Genomic DNA, 19,287 nt, shown 5'->3' on the forward strand with positions numbered 1-19,287 from the left:
CTTGTTGCCTCATAATCTTACTACATTCCCTTAGAGAGAAAGAGTTATCTCTCTCTCTTTCAATTACTCTTTCATTCTCCAATCTCCTTTAAACTCTGAACTTTCCCCTGACTCCTTCTTATCCCTGCCATCTAATTCTGAGACTTGACCTGAAAATTAAAAATAAATTAAAATCTCCCATATATACCTCTAATCTTTTATGTTTTTGTTTTTGATCTTTAATACATCTAGAAATAGTGTTTTTGTATGGCATTAGGTAAGGATCCAAGTTTAAATTAGGAGAACATAAATGTCTGTGACATTGTCTTCCAATTCAGGAATTGTATGCTTTTTTATTTAAGTATTCTTTGGCATGTCTCATAGTGACTTAGTTTTTTTATATAGCTTTCTGACACATTTCTTGTTAAATCAATTCATAAGCTATAAATGGATTTTTTGCCCACTATATCTTATAGTTGGTTGTTTTATATATATTCCCATACATTTGTCTTGCACACAGCAATACTGCTGAATTTGTGTATTATTCACAATAGTGTTTTTAGTTAATTTGCTTCCAGTTTCCAAGAAAACAATATATGTGTAATATACAAATAATAACCATTTTAAGCATTATTTCTCACTTTAATCCTTCTTATTTTTTCCATGTTTAATTGTCTTGGCTAACCTCCAGAAAAACATAAAATGATAGTGGTATAAAGAACATCTAGTCTTTTTCTTAACTATAATGAGAATATTTTGATAGTTTCTCCATGAAATGTGGCACTAGCTTTTGGGTTAAGGTGGATATATTTCATCACAATAAAGGTATTTCAATTTATTTCTATTTTATCAAGACTGTGTGGTCAGTTTTGTCAAGTGCCTTTTATCATCTATATGAAGACAACTGTATAATTTTTTTTATTCCTTTTGTAAAAGGCATTACACAAATGAATTTCTTAATACTGAACTAGTTTTATACCCCTGGAATAAAATTCACTTGGTGATGTTGTACATCCTTTAAAATGCTGTCTGATTCTGTTAGTATTTCATTAAGGAGCTTTGCAACACTATTCATAAATGATATCATTATGTAATTTTCTTTTTTGTGTTCTATTTTTGTCAGTTTTTGGTACCAATATAAAAGCTAGGTTGGCTTTTCTAAAAAGCACTTTGCAAATTTTTATTTTTGTTCTATGTTGTATAAAAGTTATATTATGATTTTTTTGATAGTTTAGTTGAATTTCCTCATGAAATCCCATCTGGGAGTGATGCTTTTGTTAAGGGGTGGGGAGAGTGTTCATTTCATTGATGCTTATAAGTCTGTTTAGATTTTCTGTCTTTTCTGGAATTAGTCTCTGTCAATTACATTTCATTAGAAAAACCATCCATTTCATCCACCTGTTTATATTTATTTGTACAGAGCTGAGAAAATTGCTACTCGTGATTCTCTTAGTTTTCTCTGTATCTGAGGTCGTTTCTATTTATTAGTTCTTGTTTTATGTATTAGTGTTTTCCCTTTTTTCTTGTTGAGGTTAGGTAACCAAGTATCTATTTTATCATGTTTTTGTTTTATTTGGGAAAATGATCTTGAATTTATTAATTATAATGATGTTCTGTTCATAATACATTAGTTCACACCTCTTCATTTATCTACTTTTTAAATACCATCTTTAGTTTCCTGTATTCCTGATTTTGTTCTTGTCTTTTTAGATAAAATTGCTTCACAGTTTTAACAAATTCATGCCACTATGTTGGTCACAGCTTTAATTTTTTCCATAACAATATTGTTTTTCTGGTACACTTTTCTCACATGCTTTTTTGTGTATATATTTTTGCATAGATCTTGAGGTGATTCTTCTTTTTAGTTGCTTTTTTTTTCCCTGTCAAGAATTCTTCCAGGACCAGTCAGGGCTGTTGGCTGAATTCCAGACTAGCAGGAATTCTCTTCAGAATACAATGCTGTGTGCCCAAATGCTTTCAGCCTTTACTTCTCTGATATCAACAGACATCAGCTCTACAGGCTACTTGCACAGCAGCATCTCACTCATCCACCCTGCGTCACTAATAAAGTGACTTCCACAAATATGGATTATTTATGTAATTTCTCATTCAGTCCTGTCTTCCCTACTTCTCAAGACTGTGTCCCAAACTTGGTCCATGGAAGCTCCCATCTACAACTTAAATACCCATTCTTATTATTCTAATATTGGTTTTGCTTTTTATCATGTGCCACTTATCATGAACATTAGTGTTTCTTTCATCTGCTATGCCACAAATCTAAGACCATGGGAATCACCTTTTGGTTTCTTCCCTGTTTGACCTTCACAGAATAAATTGTGAGTCAGGCGTATGGATACCCTTTGGTTACATCAATTATGGAGTTTAAATTTATTTTTCTCATTCTCCCAAATGCTTCTAGTGACAAACAAGAGAAGGACAAGCCTTGGTTTATTCTTTCCTTCTTTCGTTTCAAAACTAGGAGATGCCTACCAAATTTATTCCAAGAGGCTACTTCCTCAATGTGTTTTCCAGAGATGTGAGTTTCACCTTTACACAGATGCAAGTGGAATGGTTGACTTCCTTGCATTACCTCTCCTTTCCCCAGCCCAATCCCACTAGCAAAACTAGGACAAAAATGCTGGTTCTCAGACAACAGTTGGAAGCTATTACTTCTTTCAGATAAGCTTAAAATGCTTTTTGGCAAACCAATACGTTGTTTCATTACCCTCTCTGTACAATCAAGATACAGAAAGCAGGTGTAAATTCTACACATGGCCTAAATTCTCACCTGCTTTCATCCAATTCAATAGAAAATCATAAATCACCATATTCCAAAAAAGAAACAGGTTGACAGAGAACAGACTTATTTTTATAGCATACCTAAGATATATAGGGACTCATATATTTGCTCAGCTATTTTAAAGGGGCTACTCTTGCTCACTCTCTGGACAGCTAAATGCTGGTTGCTAAGTTACTGCTATTTGACATCATCTCTTCCCTGACATCTCCCCATGTTTGACAGGTTCCCATGATTCACTGGCCCAGTCACCTCATTACTCATATTACTCACTCTCCCAGTGACGTCTGTAAAATCATTTAAAATTCACCTCATATACTAGCTGCAAACTCCCAGATTCCACATGAAAATATTTAAACTGCTTGACAGGTTCTAAGTGCATTTGGAAGCACACTGGATGGCTTACCTACACTGTTCACATAATAGTTGTTATAATTAAATGTAGCATCTTTCTTCTGGGTTGGTTTGTGTTTGAGAAAAGAGGAAATGATTACTAGGAGGCAAATAACGGATACTATCTCTTATGAGCTAATTTGGTTCCATGAATAGCTTACCTCACATATGCATGCTATGTATTAAGTCCATTAGTGCTTTGAATTAGCTTCAGAAAAGGTAATACTGTAGATAATTTACCCAGTCAAGGGCATTTTCACCTGCTGACAAATTTACATATTTCCCAGTGCCATTAGGTGAGAACTAGTCATCAGATTAGCAAAGGGCACAATCATTAGTTAATACATTTATTTTACTTCATCATTGTTAACATTAATCATAGTCTAAATTATATTTAGCATTTGTCTTTCTTGGGTGGAACACTATATATTATTATTTCAAGAAACTACGATTTTAAAAGTCCACACTCGAATAAGATACATGCTTTCTGAAACATTCCAGAAGGATGCCTATTTAAGACAGCTATATAGAAAATAATTTGCATGAATCCAAGTTGAACATTATTTATACATTAATTTCACAGGATATAAAATCAATTGCCTAATCATTGGTTAAATTTATAAAAGAAATTCTACTGAAAGGTGCTTGATTATGCTGCATAGTTATGATAATATAATGAAATTTCCTTTCAGACATAATTGTCTGACCAGTTTTTTTTCCTCATCCATTTTGTTCTTACTTGCAAGATGGGCTTTTTCATTTATTTCTCTGTTAAAAAATAAAAATAAAATAATAAATACTGTCCTGCAAATATTTGGTAATTTTTTTCCATGCTAAAACTGTTAACTAAAACACCAACCTAATAAGTAGAATTGCCATAATTTAGAATGCTGTAAACACAGATTATACTGTAATCAAAAAGAGGTGCCCAAGTAGGTGTTTACCAACCTGATCCATATGGCAGGGAGAAATCTGTAAGAAGATACAGTTTATCAAATCAAGTTCCCTAAATCCTAGCTAGCAAATTCAGCATCCCTCATAAACATTGAATTACCCTTACAGATGTTTGCCTATGAAATTATCAACTACAGAAGGTGCTTTGCTAGGAGAGACAATCTGTTCAGCATCAAATCTAAAAGAAATGGTCTATCTGCATTTTTGATTCCAGAAAGGATTTAATAGTTTGTTGATTCTTTAAAGTAAATTTTTGCTATGAACAAATAAATCATACTACTGCAGAACAAATAATCATTGAGCATCCATCCTTAGCTAGTAGCATTTAGAGCATGCTGCTCTCCTTGGCTTAACTCTTCCAGAAATGATTAGTCTAGGACCCATAAAACCCCGTAGAGCTCAGAAAAGAAGCTGCTGCTGGTGCCCATATTATTACAGATGAGCAGCCCAAGAATCCCTCACATGATCGTTGAATTGTAACTGCAAAATGCCATCACTGTGGCCAGAGTTGTTATTATTTTTCATTTCCGTTTGCACGTGAGGGTAGCTTGACTCTAAAGAGTAAACAGCATGCTTATGGAAGCAAGTGTACAAGCTGGGATGCATTGCACAGATTGCTGCCTTTAAGCTTCTGATCTGTAAAATTCATAATAAGCAGTAATATGCTTGAAAATGAGTAAATACATCGGAATTTGTGTAGCTCATTTTGTGGGAGAGGGTCAGTTTGGTGGAATGTTGTTGTAAGCTGAAGAATTTTAGTTTGTTCAAAAACCTACTTAAATTATTCTGGCATAAGTGAATCGTACAAATTGAGGAAAGGACAGAAGCTGAAATGAATTAGTGGTTGAATCCACTATAATATTAATCATAAAGCAGACTGCAGCCTGTTAAATAAGAATGGATTCAGATAAGGCGACAGGACTAGAAGAATGGCTAGCATGACTCCTCAGAGACTTGGAGAACTGTGATCTGAGGCAAATTAATTCACCTCTCTGACTTTCACTCTTTACCATTCTGTAAAGCATGACTAATAATACAATCTTTGAGGGTTGTTGTAAAGGCTCAAAGATATAATGTGCTTACGAACTGTGGCTGGCATGCAACAGACAACACATTACTATTATTAGCACTTTTATTATTAGAAGCAAATTTGCTATTGCTTATTATTTGAAATGAAATTAAAAAATATTAAAGAACGACAAAAAGGAAGAATTAATTTCTAATATCTGTTCAAATTATGTCAGTTTGCTGGTATTCTTAAAGTTGCTAGAAATGTCAGCTACTGTCTGAAGCAATTTTGTTTAATATCCAGAGATTCTCACTCTAGATTTGTGACAGGGTGATTGAGAGTTAGGTATAGTGCAAAGATCACTAGATTTAGAAAACAAAGGCCAGATACCGTTTTACTTCTGCCGCATACTAGCCCACCCTGGATTACAGGTTATATAACCTCTCTGGACCTTGATTTCATGGAATAATAAGAAACTGCCTTACTCCTTATGACCAAAATAAGACAATGAGGCAAAAATGCTTCTAAAAGCCGTCACCTGCCATAGGAAATAAGGCTGCCATATCAAGTCAAGTTAGTCTGTTGTAATCTGATTGCATCTGCAAGGGCATGAGGGCAAGAAAAAATTGCTGGAAGAACAGACAAAGTGGGCTCCAGCATGTTATAGCACTTTGCCCAGGGGAGCAAAGAAAAAAAAAGTGGACCCGCTGGTCTGAAGGGGAGCTGAGACCATTGTCAGACAAACGGTGAGAGGGGCTTTCGATATAAACCAACTGACTTGAATTTGGACAGCATTTTGAGAAAGGGGGCCATAACAAAACACATAAGGCAAAAGCATTTCCATTTTCTGGAGGACTGAGGGGCTGAAAGTGGGGAAAGCTGGCTGTGTTGCATTTGGTTAATAAAAGAAGTCTGTCCCCAAGTGAGATGAAGTGGGTTTGCATGTGTCTGCTTACCAGGCTGTGGAGGGAAAAAAGGGGGATCAGGGAGGTGGGAAAGTTGGGAGAGCAAATTGACTCACATTTTCATGCTGCAGATGCAAACAATGTGTATAATTTAAATATTCCTTCATTGGAGGTGGGCAGTGAGATGGAGGGAGTACTAATTAGCCCATGCTTCTAGATGAAGACACCAAAAAGCAACACAGCTAGGAAATAAGGGAATCTCATGAGCAACTGGAAGCCAGCTCCTCCACTCTGGGGCTAGCGGTCCTTCCTCTGCATAGCTTCCCTCAGTGAGGAGAGATGACCTTGCTTGAGCCTCCGCTTAGTTTGAGAAGCACTGAGCGGGGCCAGGAGAGGCAGAGAGAAATAGAAAATATACTTTTCCCTAAGAAAGAGGTTGGTGGGGAATGAGGTGACCAACTTAGTAAGGAAACCTCCACAAGCTTCTAAGGCCCTCAAAGCAAAAGGAACATGAATGTGTGATTAAAACAAAAAGCCCAACAAGCATTGTGACATGCAATGTGGTCTATAAAAATTTAAGAATTCGTCATAAAATTGGGGATGTAAATTTCAGAAAGGTTGTTTTTATTTGAAGCACAGAGAATGAAACATTCATATTTTAATACAGGAAAGCCCACTCATTAACCGTGTTGTTGAAAAAAAAAGAGAATTCTGTACAATCTATAGCCCTTCAAAGAAAGAGACATTTCTCTAGATTCTCTTTTAAGAATAACAGGACTTTTGCTATTTTCTCAAAGTATGTTATTTTTTGTGAGCTTATTAAGGCAACCTGCTTTTATTTTTTTTCCATGTGTAAGTGAAATTCTCGTTGTTTCTCTAAGTGGCTCCTTCAGGAGACTGGTGTCACCAGCCTCTGCCAGGTGTTCACCCTACTTCCTGAATTTAGTCACATAACCACCTAGGCACCAGGGCCGAGTTGCTTTTAAGTAAGTAATTTCAATTGCGACAAATTAGGTGGAGATTTTGAGATATGCCTGGCATTCCTTTGGGAGTTAAGAAAAAGACCACTGACTTTATTTATGCTTGTGACTTGGGGAAGAAAGGAATAACAAGGTTACTATCTAGAGCAGAGTAAGACATTTCCTTCAATGTTGTTACCTTCTGTTAAGGAAGGCTGTTGAGAAATGAACAAGGATTGAATGTATTTTCCCAATGGGAAAGGCGCAAGCAGCTGAGTTTCCAGGCTGTGTTCCTTCTGTGGCTCTCATAACAGCTGCCTTGTCTCCACCCAAGATATGGGACCCCTGAGACAGATGACTGAAGGGTTGCTGGGTTCCTATCTTACAAAGGTAGTCAGCATAGCCCTAATCAGCAGTCCCCAACCTTTTTAGCACCAGATACTGGTTTCATGGAAGACAATTTTTCACGGGTGTGGGGGTAGGGAGTGGGAGTAGGGGTGGGCAGATAGTTTCAGATGAAACTGTTCCACCTGAGATCAGCAGGCATTACATTGTCATAAAGAACACACAGTACCAGTCCATTGCCTGGGGATTGGGAACACTTGCCTTAATCCATATAGTCCCATCTCTGATCACAGCGATATGACTGACTCATTTCTTTAATAGTCAAGAACAATGTTCTTGGGCTGAAACGGGTGGGCGAATATTCACAACAGGCACACTCCGGGTGGCAAGCCAATTCAATGGTAAACAGCTTTTGGCTCTTAACTATTCCTTTGGCTGCATTTTCTCAGGGCTTGCTTCAAACACTGGGCTGCTGAGAAGGCACTTACTGGGAGAGGGGAATCAGGAGGGAGTTGGAGTGACTTCGGTAAGTGAGGAAAGGGAGGGCAGAATTTTCACTGGCACACAGATTATTTTCTTTACCAGATAGAAAGTCTTCACGGTTTTCACATGACTACACTGGTCATCATTTATGAGAATAGCAAGCATTTATATACCACTTGGCAGCCTATAAGGGAGTTAGGGCAGGTATTATTGTCCTCTTTTACAGACAAGGAAAGGAGATTCAGAGACATAAAGTCATCTGTCCAAAGTCACAGAAGTGACAAATGGTAGAGCTGGGACAGGAGCTCATTACCATGACTCCTATTCTTGAGATTCCACATTGCCTTATGATGCCAATGGCCAGAGATAGTAGACAGATACGGTTTTGTGGCTTAACTTTTGTTTCTTCTTTTGGTTTAATTGTTTACTTGAGGATAGATTATAGCCACTCTTTTCAAATTTGTTCTGCCCCCACGGCATTCACACGCATAGCTCCACTTCCATAAGTAACACTTCCTACAACATGCCATCATTTTCGAGTCTGTCATCTTCTCCTCCTCTCCCACTCCCGCATCTCTTTCCCCCATTATAGGCCACAATCAATCTTGATAACCCTGTTCCGTGTAGTGCACGGCAGCAGTGAGATTCAGTTGAGATCCCAGAAAGGTAAAAGGCAAAAATTTAGGGTATGGTACTTGAACAGGGAAAGTTTCCTAAAGGAAGTGGTGAGTCTCTGTCCGAGAAGGATATAGGAATGTATAGGGCAGAAGCTTAGTGATATTAGAAGACTAACTTGATTACAAAATGGAAAAAAGGCAGGTAAGAAATGAGACCACTGGAATAAGGAGAATGGTCTTGAAGTAGAGTGCCAGGATTCCCCATCATGAAACTCCTTGAAACAGAACAGTAATTACTTTAAACAGCTTAAGCAGATAGATTGCTTCACGATTAAAAGGTACAAAAATAAAGGTTTAAACTCACCCGCAAGATTTCTTCAACACAGCTTGGATCACTGGGAAGGCTTACCTGAAACAAAATAAACAGAAAACATTAGGCACAATCGACTTATTTTTCTTGTATAATAGTTTACTCTGTAGGACAAACTGTAAAGCAAGAAAATCTAGCTATCAATTTTTTCCTATTAAATAGAAAAGAGTATCTGAAAATGCCTAATTTTGTTTTAGTTTAATGAAGCGGTAAGATCGCAGTGTATGGCGCAGACAGAAAGTGACTCCTTGTTCTGTCACTGATTTGCTTTGAGACACTGACCCATCCCTCCTCCCCTGGGGCTTCTCTTTGCTCACCTATCCAAAGAGAGCTTGATCTTGTGATCTTTAAGGCCTCTTTGACCTTCTGGCACAGTTTTGTATGTTATTCATTAAAAATATGAGGCCTATATAAAACACTTTATAAATTAAATTGAGTTCTTTTTCAACTCAACTTGATTAAATTGAGTTCTTTTTCAACTTGGGAGTCCAACTAGATGCCTACAAAACAGTAAGGATAACGGCCTGTGTAAATTGCGTGCTTGCCTTGGCAGTTAGAGAAAGTCTCAAACGTATATTCAGTGAATCTCATGATCATTTTTCCTAGTGTGACACCTTCCTAATAAATCAAGATTCAAGCCACTAGCAGAAATGTACTGAGGGTTTACTCCATGTCAGGCCCATAGCCCTTTTGTGCAGGTGCTTCATAATCAGTGAAAGCAAGAAGTGAAATAACAAAATAAGATACCAGCTACAAGACAGTGCATGATCAGGAACTTGAGAGTCAGACAACTATCTAGAAAAATGTCTGCTGATCACCACGTCATCTGTGCAGGTCTTAGGCATCCCCCAAACGTTCATAACTCCCCTTCACCCTCTCCAGGATTGCAATCTGATCACATCTGCTTCCTGCCTGTTCTGGTAAGAAGAGAGGGTCTCTCATTCACTGCCTTGATAGCTGAAAGCCCAGTCCTGTTAAGAGAGCACTGCCATAACATCTACATGGCCCAGGCTTCTTGCAAGGAGAATTATTTACTCCCCGACAGACTTCAGTATGGACTCAACTATACTTGGAATAATGAAGAATAGACTATGGCACTAGATTTCCTCACCTGCAAAAACCACAAGTTAAACAATACAGCAAATCTTCAAACAGCATTACAGTCACTTCTGTACATGCATTAATTACAACCAGTATTTATTGAAGACCTTCTACATGTAAAAGTCCCTGCTCCAAGAGGCCTAAGATCCCAAATAGGAGAGACAGCCTGAGATTGTCACCAATAACGAAGGGCTATCAATTCTAGATGGTCCAGTACAGCATCAGGTTATACTTGTTATCTGTGTACTTATTGATAGTATTCCCTTTCCCTCTCAAAAATATCCCAGTTTGGATGACAAATTTATACAGTCATCATTCCAGCAACAATAATACTCTAATACTGGGTAGAAGACACAGTAGAAGAAAAGACTTAAGTTGGCTGGGCATACCTTGTAAAGAATCTTAAATACAGGTTTCAGATAGAGAACCACTGGCAATTTGGTGTAGCACAGTTCATTCATTCATTCAACAAATAATTTTTGAGAGCCAAGGACTGTGACACTCGGTGCTAGGCAGAGTAAAGTGGGAAGCAAAAGGAGACACAGTTTCCTCACTCATGGAGTTTACAGGCTCAACAGGAAGGTGAGTATGAGGAACTACACAGTTAATGCACAACTATAAGCTGTGAGGAAGTACTACAAAGCTGACCATCCCATGGATACTAGTTGTCCAAAATAAAAGGTTTTGTGTCCAAAGAAGTGTGGGAAATGCTGCAACCCATATTGTATCCCCTTTTGGAGATCCATGATACAAACAAAAAGCTATGAGACACCTTTCTAAGTTTTTTAATAAAGTACCTTCCCAACTTCCTTGACCTTTAAGTCTTGGGTTTTTAGTTTTAGGTTTTTTTTTGTTGTTGTTATTTTATTTTCAATTAATAACTACTGCTATTACACAAAATGAATGTTTGCAGAACATACAATTGAAGATGCTGGTCTAACATGTTTATATGATTATACGACTAAACGGGTAATTCTTAACTGCAAATACAATCTCATTCCGTTGTTCAGTGCTCCAGAAACTGTATTTTCCAAGAGAGTTCTTGAACTTCTAACAAATACACTCCCCAAATACAAAGGTCAAAGGATTATAAGAAAGGCTTAAGTCTTCAATATCATTGTTGCACTGTATTAGAGTGGGCAGCTAAAAATGTATGGCCCGGTCTCATGAAAAGGCCTTTGTTCCCTTTTTCCCACAAAAACACATCAGTGTTAATTTTTAAATCAAAGTGAAAATATATCAGTGATATGCAGACACAGCAAGAGCACCTGCTGATGAGTCAAAAGAATGTGGGGGGAGTCTTGGCCCTACCACTTGGGAACAGGACTTAATAACTGTACCCCTCTGAGTTCCAGTTTTTCCAAATGTAAAGAAAAGCAAAGAATAGTAATACCCATCTTTTTTAAATCTCACAGGGTTTCTGTGAGCATCTAGTGAAGTAAGTTATGTGAATGTGCTTTGTAACCCACAAAGCCCCATACAATGAATTAGGTTATTACCGCTTGTCCTGTTGTTCTCCTTACTTTTCTTAAGTCCTGTCTTCTCACCTTTTCAAACTAAGATTTGACTCACTCTTACCAACTGCAAATATCATCTCTATACTTCACAATATAAATACCCACTTCTTTATGGGACAAAATCCTGTCAGAAAAGAAAGTGTTGTGGACTCTGGAGATTTGCAGCAAATCTAACAATGACGGACTATTGGAGTCGGCAGCACTCAGGACAGAGAACTGTAAAGACAAGAGCAGTGAAACAAACATGCATCCACACTCAGTGTTTAGAGATTTTTTCTTTAGAAAACACTAAAATCCAACATTCTCATGAAGTCAGTAGTTCCACAAATTCATCTAGCTCAGGCCCGCAGCTGTCTTCTCCGAAGACAACTACATTTGAGCCGCGAGTGCTTTTCCTTCCTGCAAATGCTTTTTAATTAACCAGCAAATATTTCCTATGTGCCTAGCACAGTGCAAAGCATGGAGAGTTGGTAATACAAATCACTCTGAGTCTCGGCTTCTTTCTCTCAGAGTTAAACGTCTAGATGGGATAAAAAAACAAACAATTAGAAACCCACTGGGACATACATTGTAAGGTAGTCATGACAAGGGTAATAGGATCGCATTCATTCGCCTGTCCGCCTATTCATCAGCTCTCCCATTTATTTCTTTAGACAACAAATCCTGATTGAGCTCACACTGTGCTCAGGATGGTGCCAAGAGGGAGGATTTAAAGACACTGAAGACAACATCATGTCTGCCTTCAAGACTCCACGCAGATTGAGGAGACGGCATTTACAGGGAAACAGACAAGACCAAACAGGAGGTCTGATTTAAGTGCCAGGGAAATGGTACCTACCGGGTTCACCGACAGCGCCATGTCAGACAGAAGCTCCCAGCCGTTGAGGTCCCCACCGTAGTCCTCGCTCCATATGGGAGTGAGAGGCCAAGGATTCGACATGACTGAGAAGTGGTGGGGCCACCTGAGGCCACTTCAGTCACTGAGCCCCCTGCGGAGAGGCACCAGGGTCACTCTGCACACTGGAAGAAAGCTGAGCTAAGGCTGGGGCTCGGCCCCAGATTCTACTCTCTTGTACTCTCTCTTTCTCTCCCACAAACACCCACACGTCTTTGCAGTAATTCTGGAGGAGTTACTCGGACAGGTGTGAAAGACAGAGACCGAGGAAGAGAACTAGTGGTGGCACTGGGATTAGAACTGCTGCCCGTTGAGTTGCCAAGCTGCTGCTTAATTCCGGAGGCACCTTCTCCTCTCTTTAAATCCACTCTTGAGTATTCAGATAGTCCACAAAGCGCAAGTTAGCCACTCAGAGCTGCAGCGTCCTTTCTCATTCCCCCTCCCCACCCCCTCCTCCTGGAGCAGAAAGCAAGCTGCACGACACACAGGGGAGGCTGTGCTCTCACTCCTGGCCCCAGACGACCCTCTTGTGCTGGGCACAAATGTGGTCCTCCAAGGGCCAGGAAGGGGAGGTGCACATCAGGCAGGTGGTGAGTTTACTGAGAACCCTCACAAGTGCCTATCCTCTCTGCATCTGACAGTGCAGGCTGCCACCTCATGTAGCCACAGGGAGACCACGAATGGATTATCTGCCTGGTGATAAACACATATCTTATGAAATAATCAGGGTACCTTTAAATCATCAAATATTCAATTAACCGCAGCAACAATGAATGAATTGCATAGGATGTTTTAATCATTCTGGAATTAATCAGTTTGGAGCATTACTTCTTAGCAATTAGGCTAATACAAGATATCAAAAACACCTTGATTGTGGCATTCAGAGACGTAAGAAGCAGCCATCACTAATAGAAAACATGGAGATTAATGTAAAACATTAATAGAATAACGATCATCACATGGTTAATCCAGAGGAGCTCAATGCAAGCCTCTGAGTATGTTATTATTAAGGCATTGTGAGGGAAGAGAGGTCATTTTTTTTTCCATAAAATCATCCTGAGGATGGTCCTACAATACCTGGCAATCAAAGTCCACTAGTCTAGGTATATTCCACCTTGACAAACGCTTTCTCAAAGTGAAACTTAAAAACAGAAATTTAATTGCAAATTAAATAACTGGGTCCAGTTAACCAATATCCGCAACAGACGCTGATGGCGGCTTCCAAACTAATTCCGTTTGTACTTTCATTAACAAACTTCCCCATTATCCCCATGATTGATTTATGGTACACAGACGTCCCCTGACACAGAATTACTAATAAAATAAAGACCTAGGTTATGATCTCGTACTATTAGATGAGTTTTCAATCTTTTATAAAATTTGTAATTCCCATCATTGGTAATTTGTAAAAACAGAGGACAGCAGCCTCTGAAGTTCTTATTTGCATGCATTATGAAATCCCTTATGTCTCTATCCTGGGAGTCCCAGTTTTCCAAAATGAATTTGGAAAACTACAAACTCAGTTCACATTAGGATCTGTCTGTCTCTTGCTTCTTGCCTCACCTTAACTGTCCCTATTCTAGTTTGTATTCATGAGTCTATGATTAAACGGGAACAGTTAATATTGCATAAGCTGTAGACAGAAGTCCTCGGGTAATATAACTTTAATCAAAACAAAAACAATTTCACAACAGTTACATGGTCCAGCTAACCAGCTCATCTTCCAATTTCATTTTAATACAGCAAAAATTCTGGGCATCCAAAGAGCTGGTGTTTACTTTAAAATACTGCTTCCGGCCAAATTTTAAGTAAGTCTCGTGGTGAAAATACTTCATGTAAAACAAGCTAATATGCAGCAAAAAAAAAACAAAAAAAAAAAAAACAAAAAGTAGAGCATGAAGATCAAAAGAATTTAACACGTCTTTTTAGCAAAGTGCAGAAAATGACCCTCTGTTTGGAAGCATACATGAACATAAAACTAAAAGGTAACCATGAACTTTTATTGCTTTGAGCAAACGAATGAGATAATTTACTACGTTTTCTGTGGGCTTCAAGTGGCAGTGGAAAGAGCCTGGTCTTTGAAGCTGCATAGAACTGGATTTCAATCCCAGCTCTGAAGTGTAACTTGCTTTGTGACCTTGGGCAAGCCACTTATACTTCTCTGAGCCTCTGTAACCCTATCTACGTAAGAGAAAAATTTTAAGCATCCACTTCTAGGATTTTTGTGAGGCTGAAGTCAAGTATATAAAAAGTATCTTAGCCTAGTAGGGGGCGCATGTTGTCTCCACCAGCACTTTGTATACAAAGTTCTCTCAAAGGTCCTTAGAAAGGTGTCAGCACTATGAGCCTTGGAACCACTGAGGAGCTAGTTTGGTCGCCATGTAAACTGGCTCCCATGATATCTTATGGATGTTGCTAATAACTAAATCCTATTCAGGAGCCCAGTGTGTAAAAAGGCTGCTTCTCCATCTGCTGGTTCTCACTAACGGTGAAAAAGGAGGCTGGAGATGGGACTTGAGTGGGTATGACAACGGACATAAGAGAGAGTGGGGATGAGAAGGGTGGAGGAGGGGTGGGTGACACGCTTCATTATGAGGACATCTCTTCACTGATTATATTAGGTATGGGCAACCGTGGAATGCATATGCAGAAAGACCCATCATCAGCCGAGAGTACCTAATGGCAGATGGAATTTCAAGTGAAGAGTACTTAATTCAGCGGGCTCTGAATAGCCATTAGCTCACTGTTCATTTATTTGCTCTAATAACTAGTTTCTACAGAAGAGTGAGCTATAAAAGGGGTTGAGGGGGAGTGAGGGTATGTTACAGTCTTAGAGAAAAACAAGGTAAACATGTAGAAATATTACTGTTAGAAATCAATAACCTAGCTGGAAGCACCTTGCTGCCTGGCCCACATTCACCCAAGGATGCCCTGCCTCAAGTCCCCTGGACGAGCCAGAGAGGTCATTCTGGTTGCCACTGCTGCAGCTACCCAGACTCATGCCCCAGCTGAGGAGGGTCTTCGAGCCCAGTTTCACAGGGACAGATCTCTAACTTACAGAGTCTCTAGCCTTCCTGCCATGATTCCATCATTCTGGGCTCAAACTCGAGCTGTCTCCTCCTACTTCTCTTTGCCAGCCTCCAAGACTCTGACCTCACTTGCTTGCCCCCTCTTGCCTATGCTCTTCCTGACCTTCTTTCTTCTTGTGGTGCCTGCTCTACAATCCACAGATCTTCTGGCCCTGGTCCTTTCCTTTTGAAATTCCTAGGTAAGCAGCAAACTCCTCAGGGCCTGCAGGATAACCGCTTCTGTCCCAAAGTTCTAGCACTGCAACCAAAGACCATTTACGATCAAAATCTAGATTCCACTTAATCCCTATTTACTGTACTCCCATTAATGTTAACGACTGTCTCGTGTGCAGGCCCATAATAATCTCTCATAATAAAAGAGAAGACTGCAAAACTAGAGATGTACAAACTGGAGTGAATGAATACATTATTTAAATGCGTAAAAAAGGTATATCAGGAGACAAGTTCACGTTTGAATTCTGTCAACTAAAAAGTAAATGTTACAGGCTTTAAAGTTGTAGTATGCTCTTGACCTCTTCAACGATCATAGCACACTCTCATAATACAGAGAAAGTAAACAAGTGCAAAGCAGGCATCTCACTTTCAGATAAGAAATCTTATAAAGTGTGAAAAAACCTGACGGGAAATAGTAGTTATGTGTCCAAGCTCTACCACAAATTAGCTGTGTAATATGGGACAATCTACTTCCTCACTCGCCAGCCTGTAGCCTAAACAGCCTATACAGCAAAGGCATGGGAGTATATTACAATTACCCAGTGTTTTGTATTTCACATAACAGTACAAAAATAATGAGGGATACATACAATATTAACAACTTTTTCTTTTATCAATAAGGGCATTACAAAACAAAATCAACCACTGGCACTATTATTTTATTAAAAAACATTATAACGTCCGAAAGGTTAATAAGGCATAATCTCAGAATAAAGGCTGGTTTGTTCAAAATACAGAACAGTTAAATTTAGGCTAACATCAACACGCATCATTACCTTATATTTCCTATGCTGTCACGGAATAACAACACCTTCACTTTGGACTGGTCACCAGGTTATGGGATCTTTCAGACATCTTTTGGATTCGATTTTATTAACACTCTACTTTATTCTACCCTATTTTATGTATTTTGCTATACATAATAGTCATTTTGCTAGGAGGCCACACTCCATATAGCATGGCATATTATCTATCACATATCATGTATTCCAAAGCCAAACATGAATTCTTAAAGTGTGTATAGAAACAAGCATGGGGTGTCCAAAGCCTAAAAGAAAAAGTGCTTCCAGGAAAAAGTGGCCATTAATAAGGATGAGGCTGCAGAATAGGCCATTGGCTTTAGCAATATCTAGGTCATTGGTACCCTTGGTCAAAGCTGTTTCAGCAGTATAGTGGGGATGTAAACCTGATTGCGTATTGAAGAGAGAGTGGAAGGGCCAGAAGTAGAGAGAGTGAATAAAAACTCCTAATGTGAAAGGGAGTAGAGAAATGGAATAGGAAGTGGTGATGTGGGGTCAAGGTTTTTGTCTGGTTTTGTTTTTATAAGAGGGACGATATTAAGACATATTTATATACTTGATGCACAGAACTCAGTGAAGAGGGGAAAAGTGTTGCAAAAGAGAAGGTGGATGATTATAAAAGCAAAGTCCTTGAGAAGGAGTGAGTGGATCAGGACACAACTGAAGAGGTTGGCCTGAAATAGGAGCATGGACACTTCTGGACGCTTCTTCCATTGTAACAGGAGGGAAGGCAGAGTGCCTAGGTGCATAAGCAGCCGGGTTGGAGAAATTAAAGATAAGAAGATGAAATGGTACTTGTCTGATTGTGTCTTATTTTTCTCTATGAAATATGTGACAAGGTCATTAGCTGAGAGTGGGGTGTGGTTATTGGAAATTGGAAGAGAAAGAAAAGGTTGGAATAGTCTTGGAAAACAGAAACATGGATCATAGACTTGCTAGGGAAATATAATAGAAGGGACAAGGAGGCGGGGTCGGGGGGGTGGGAAGAAGGGAGGTGGAGGCCAAGTAGCTCTGATGATTTGGACAAAGGTGACGCTGCTCCTCACTATTAGCCTCTCCACTTGCCAACACTAATTATCCACAGTTCACAATTCTCCAACTGCTCTAATTTAGAAGAGGTTTCATTCTGACTGCAATAGCAGAAAGTGCAGGAGTAGGACTAATGACCAGGACTCCACAGTAGTGACTCCTGTAATATTATCCAGAAGGCCGGATGAAACTAAGCCCAGGGCTAAATATAAGCCCCAAGGCTTGGGGATGTCCTCTGGGCCTAACTGAATGCTACTCTGTCTCTCTGGGGGCAGAGAGAACTCGATTAACTCATGTCCTCCTGAGAGAAGTCATTCCTATAGAACACTGGAAGGAGTTTCTGAATTGTTTAAAGAAGAACTATTTTTAATCATTGAAATATTTTGTATTCAAGCAAGCATTTTACACATTTAATATGTGATTGCTATCATGAAGTATTTTAAAATATAATTATCTTGGATTGACAAGTTCTTCAAATCATTTATGGTGTCTAAGATACAAGGAGCTCCTCATGGGAAAAAAAAAGTGGGAGTTCAGGCTTTTCTGGTAGTTTCTGAAGGCACTGCCAAGGGCATATTATGGGGTCTTAAATTAAGTTCCATAAACTCATTTAGAAAAGAAGCTTTTAAATATGTATCTTTCGCTCTTATTTTTGAAAATATTTTAGAAAAAATGGTCTTACTGTGACATTCACAATTCCTCACCCTAAAGAAACTATAATGGTCTTCTTATAAATAAATAGCTAATGATTAAAACGTCTGTTTGAAAACTGAAAACTCAGATTTCAGTTTTCCCTTTAACTAAATTCCACTTAAAGCAATGTAAATGGAATAGATTTTATAAATTGTATCCACAGATGTCCTCAATACAAATGTGACAACAGAATGCACTTGATAGAAAGTGGCTACACTTTCAGACTAACCTCTAACGAACTTGGCGCCTTATTGACTATACTCCGCACTTAGGCTTGTCTTAATTGCCAGTGGATGACACAGAAATTCCACAGAAACAGAGTTACAATTGCTCTTCTTTGACAGTGATGATCCAAAAGAACAAGCCATGTGCATGGGAACTGAATCCTCGCCAGCGCCCCTATTATTTATAACTCTAATTAAAACACTTTTATCTATTAATGCCAAGTGACACAGCTAAATATATTCAGGAAAGTTCACATTTTTTCTGTACTTCTGAAATCTCTTAGATCTGCGCCCACTTACATGTGGTTTAACTGCTCACTAAAATGAAATGATAGCTAAGAATAACTCACTTTTATTAGATTTATAAATCTCATTAATTAATTCTACATCTCCAGTGGTGTAGAGACCAAACTCAAACGCAAGATCTAATTAAAGAGAAGTAAAAAAAATGTTAAGAAACAACGCTGAGATTGAAACACAGAAGTAACTGTTTAGCCTCAAATTAATGAGGCGCGATGCTAAGCAAGCATGTCCATTAATCCCTAATGAGGATTTTAAACACATTAAAACTTTCTAATACAAAATGTTTGCCTTCCTTTTATCCAATAACAAATAAGCCAATAATTTTCTGGCTCTAAATGACACTATTAACTGTCACGGCATGTTTTATTTGACAAACCCTCCATTCAAATACTGTAAAACCAATTAATTGGCCTGCTGTGAAATGTGTTTCTTGATAGCTTTTATGTGATTTTCTTTTCTTCTCAAAGAAATGTAAATAGGAGGTCAATGTAGGTGCCTGATTTTGCTTAAAAAATATGCCACAGTAGCTATAGGTTGTCTACTTGATTTGCACTTCAAATGAATTGAAAGACAAGCTCCATTTTCAGGTCATCAGTCTCAGATTGGTCTCCT

The 19,287-nt window shown here is 38.7% G+C and overlaps 1 protein-coding gene across 6 annotated transcripts in view; it reads right to left on the reverse strand.

Annotated features, from left to right (window-relative positions):
* Positions 1-19,287, reverse strand: part of AFF2 (ALF transcription elongation factor 2) — a 485,376-nt gene that overhangs the window by 173,150 nt on the left and 292,939 nt on the right. For all 6 annotated transcript variants that reach the window (XM_064360746.1, XM_012467114.2, XM_012467112.2 and 3 more), the window contains one exon: positions 8,806-8,850. In XM_064360746.1, the coding sequence (XP_064216816.1) occupies positions 8,806-8,850 (45 nt within the window). The remainder of the gene's footprint in view (positions 1-8,805; positions 8,851-19,287) is intronic.

Source organism: Aotus nancymaae, unplaced genomic scaffold (assembly GCF_030222135.1).
Source record: "Aotus nancymaae isolate 86718 unplaced genomic scaffold, 86718_ANA_hifiasm-v0.15.2.pri h1tg000004l, whole genome shotgun sequence".
In the NCBI taxonomy this organism is placed as follows: Eukaryota; Metazoa; Chordata; class Mammalia; order Primates; family Aotidae; genus Aotus; species Aotus nancymaae.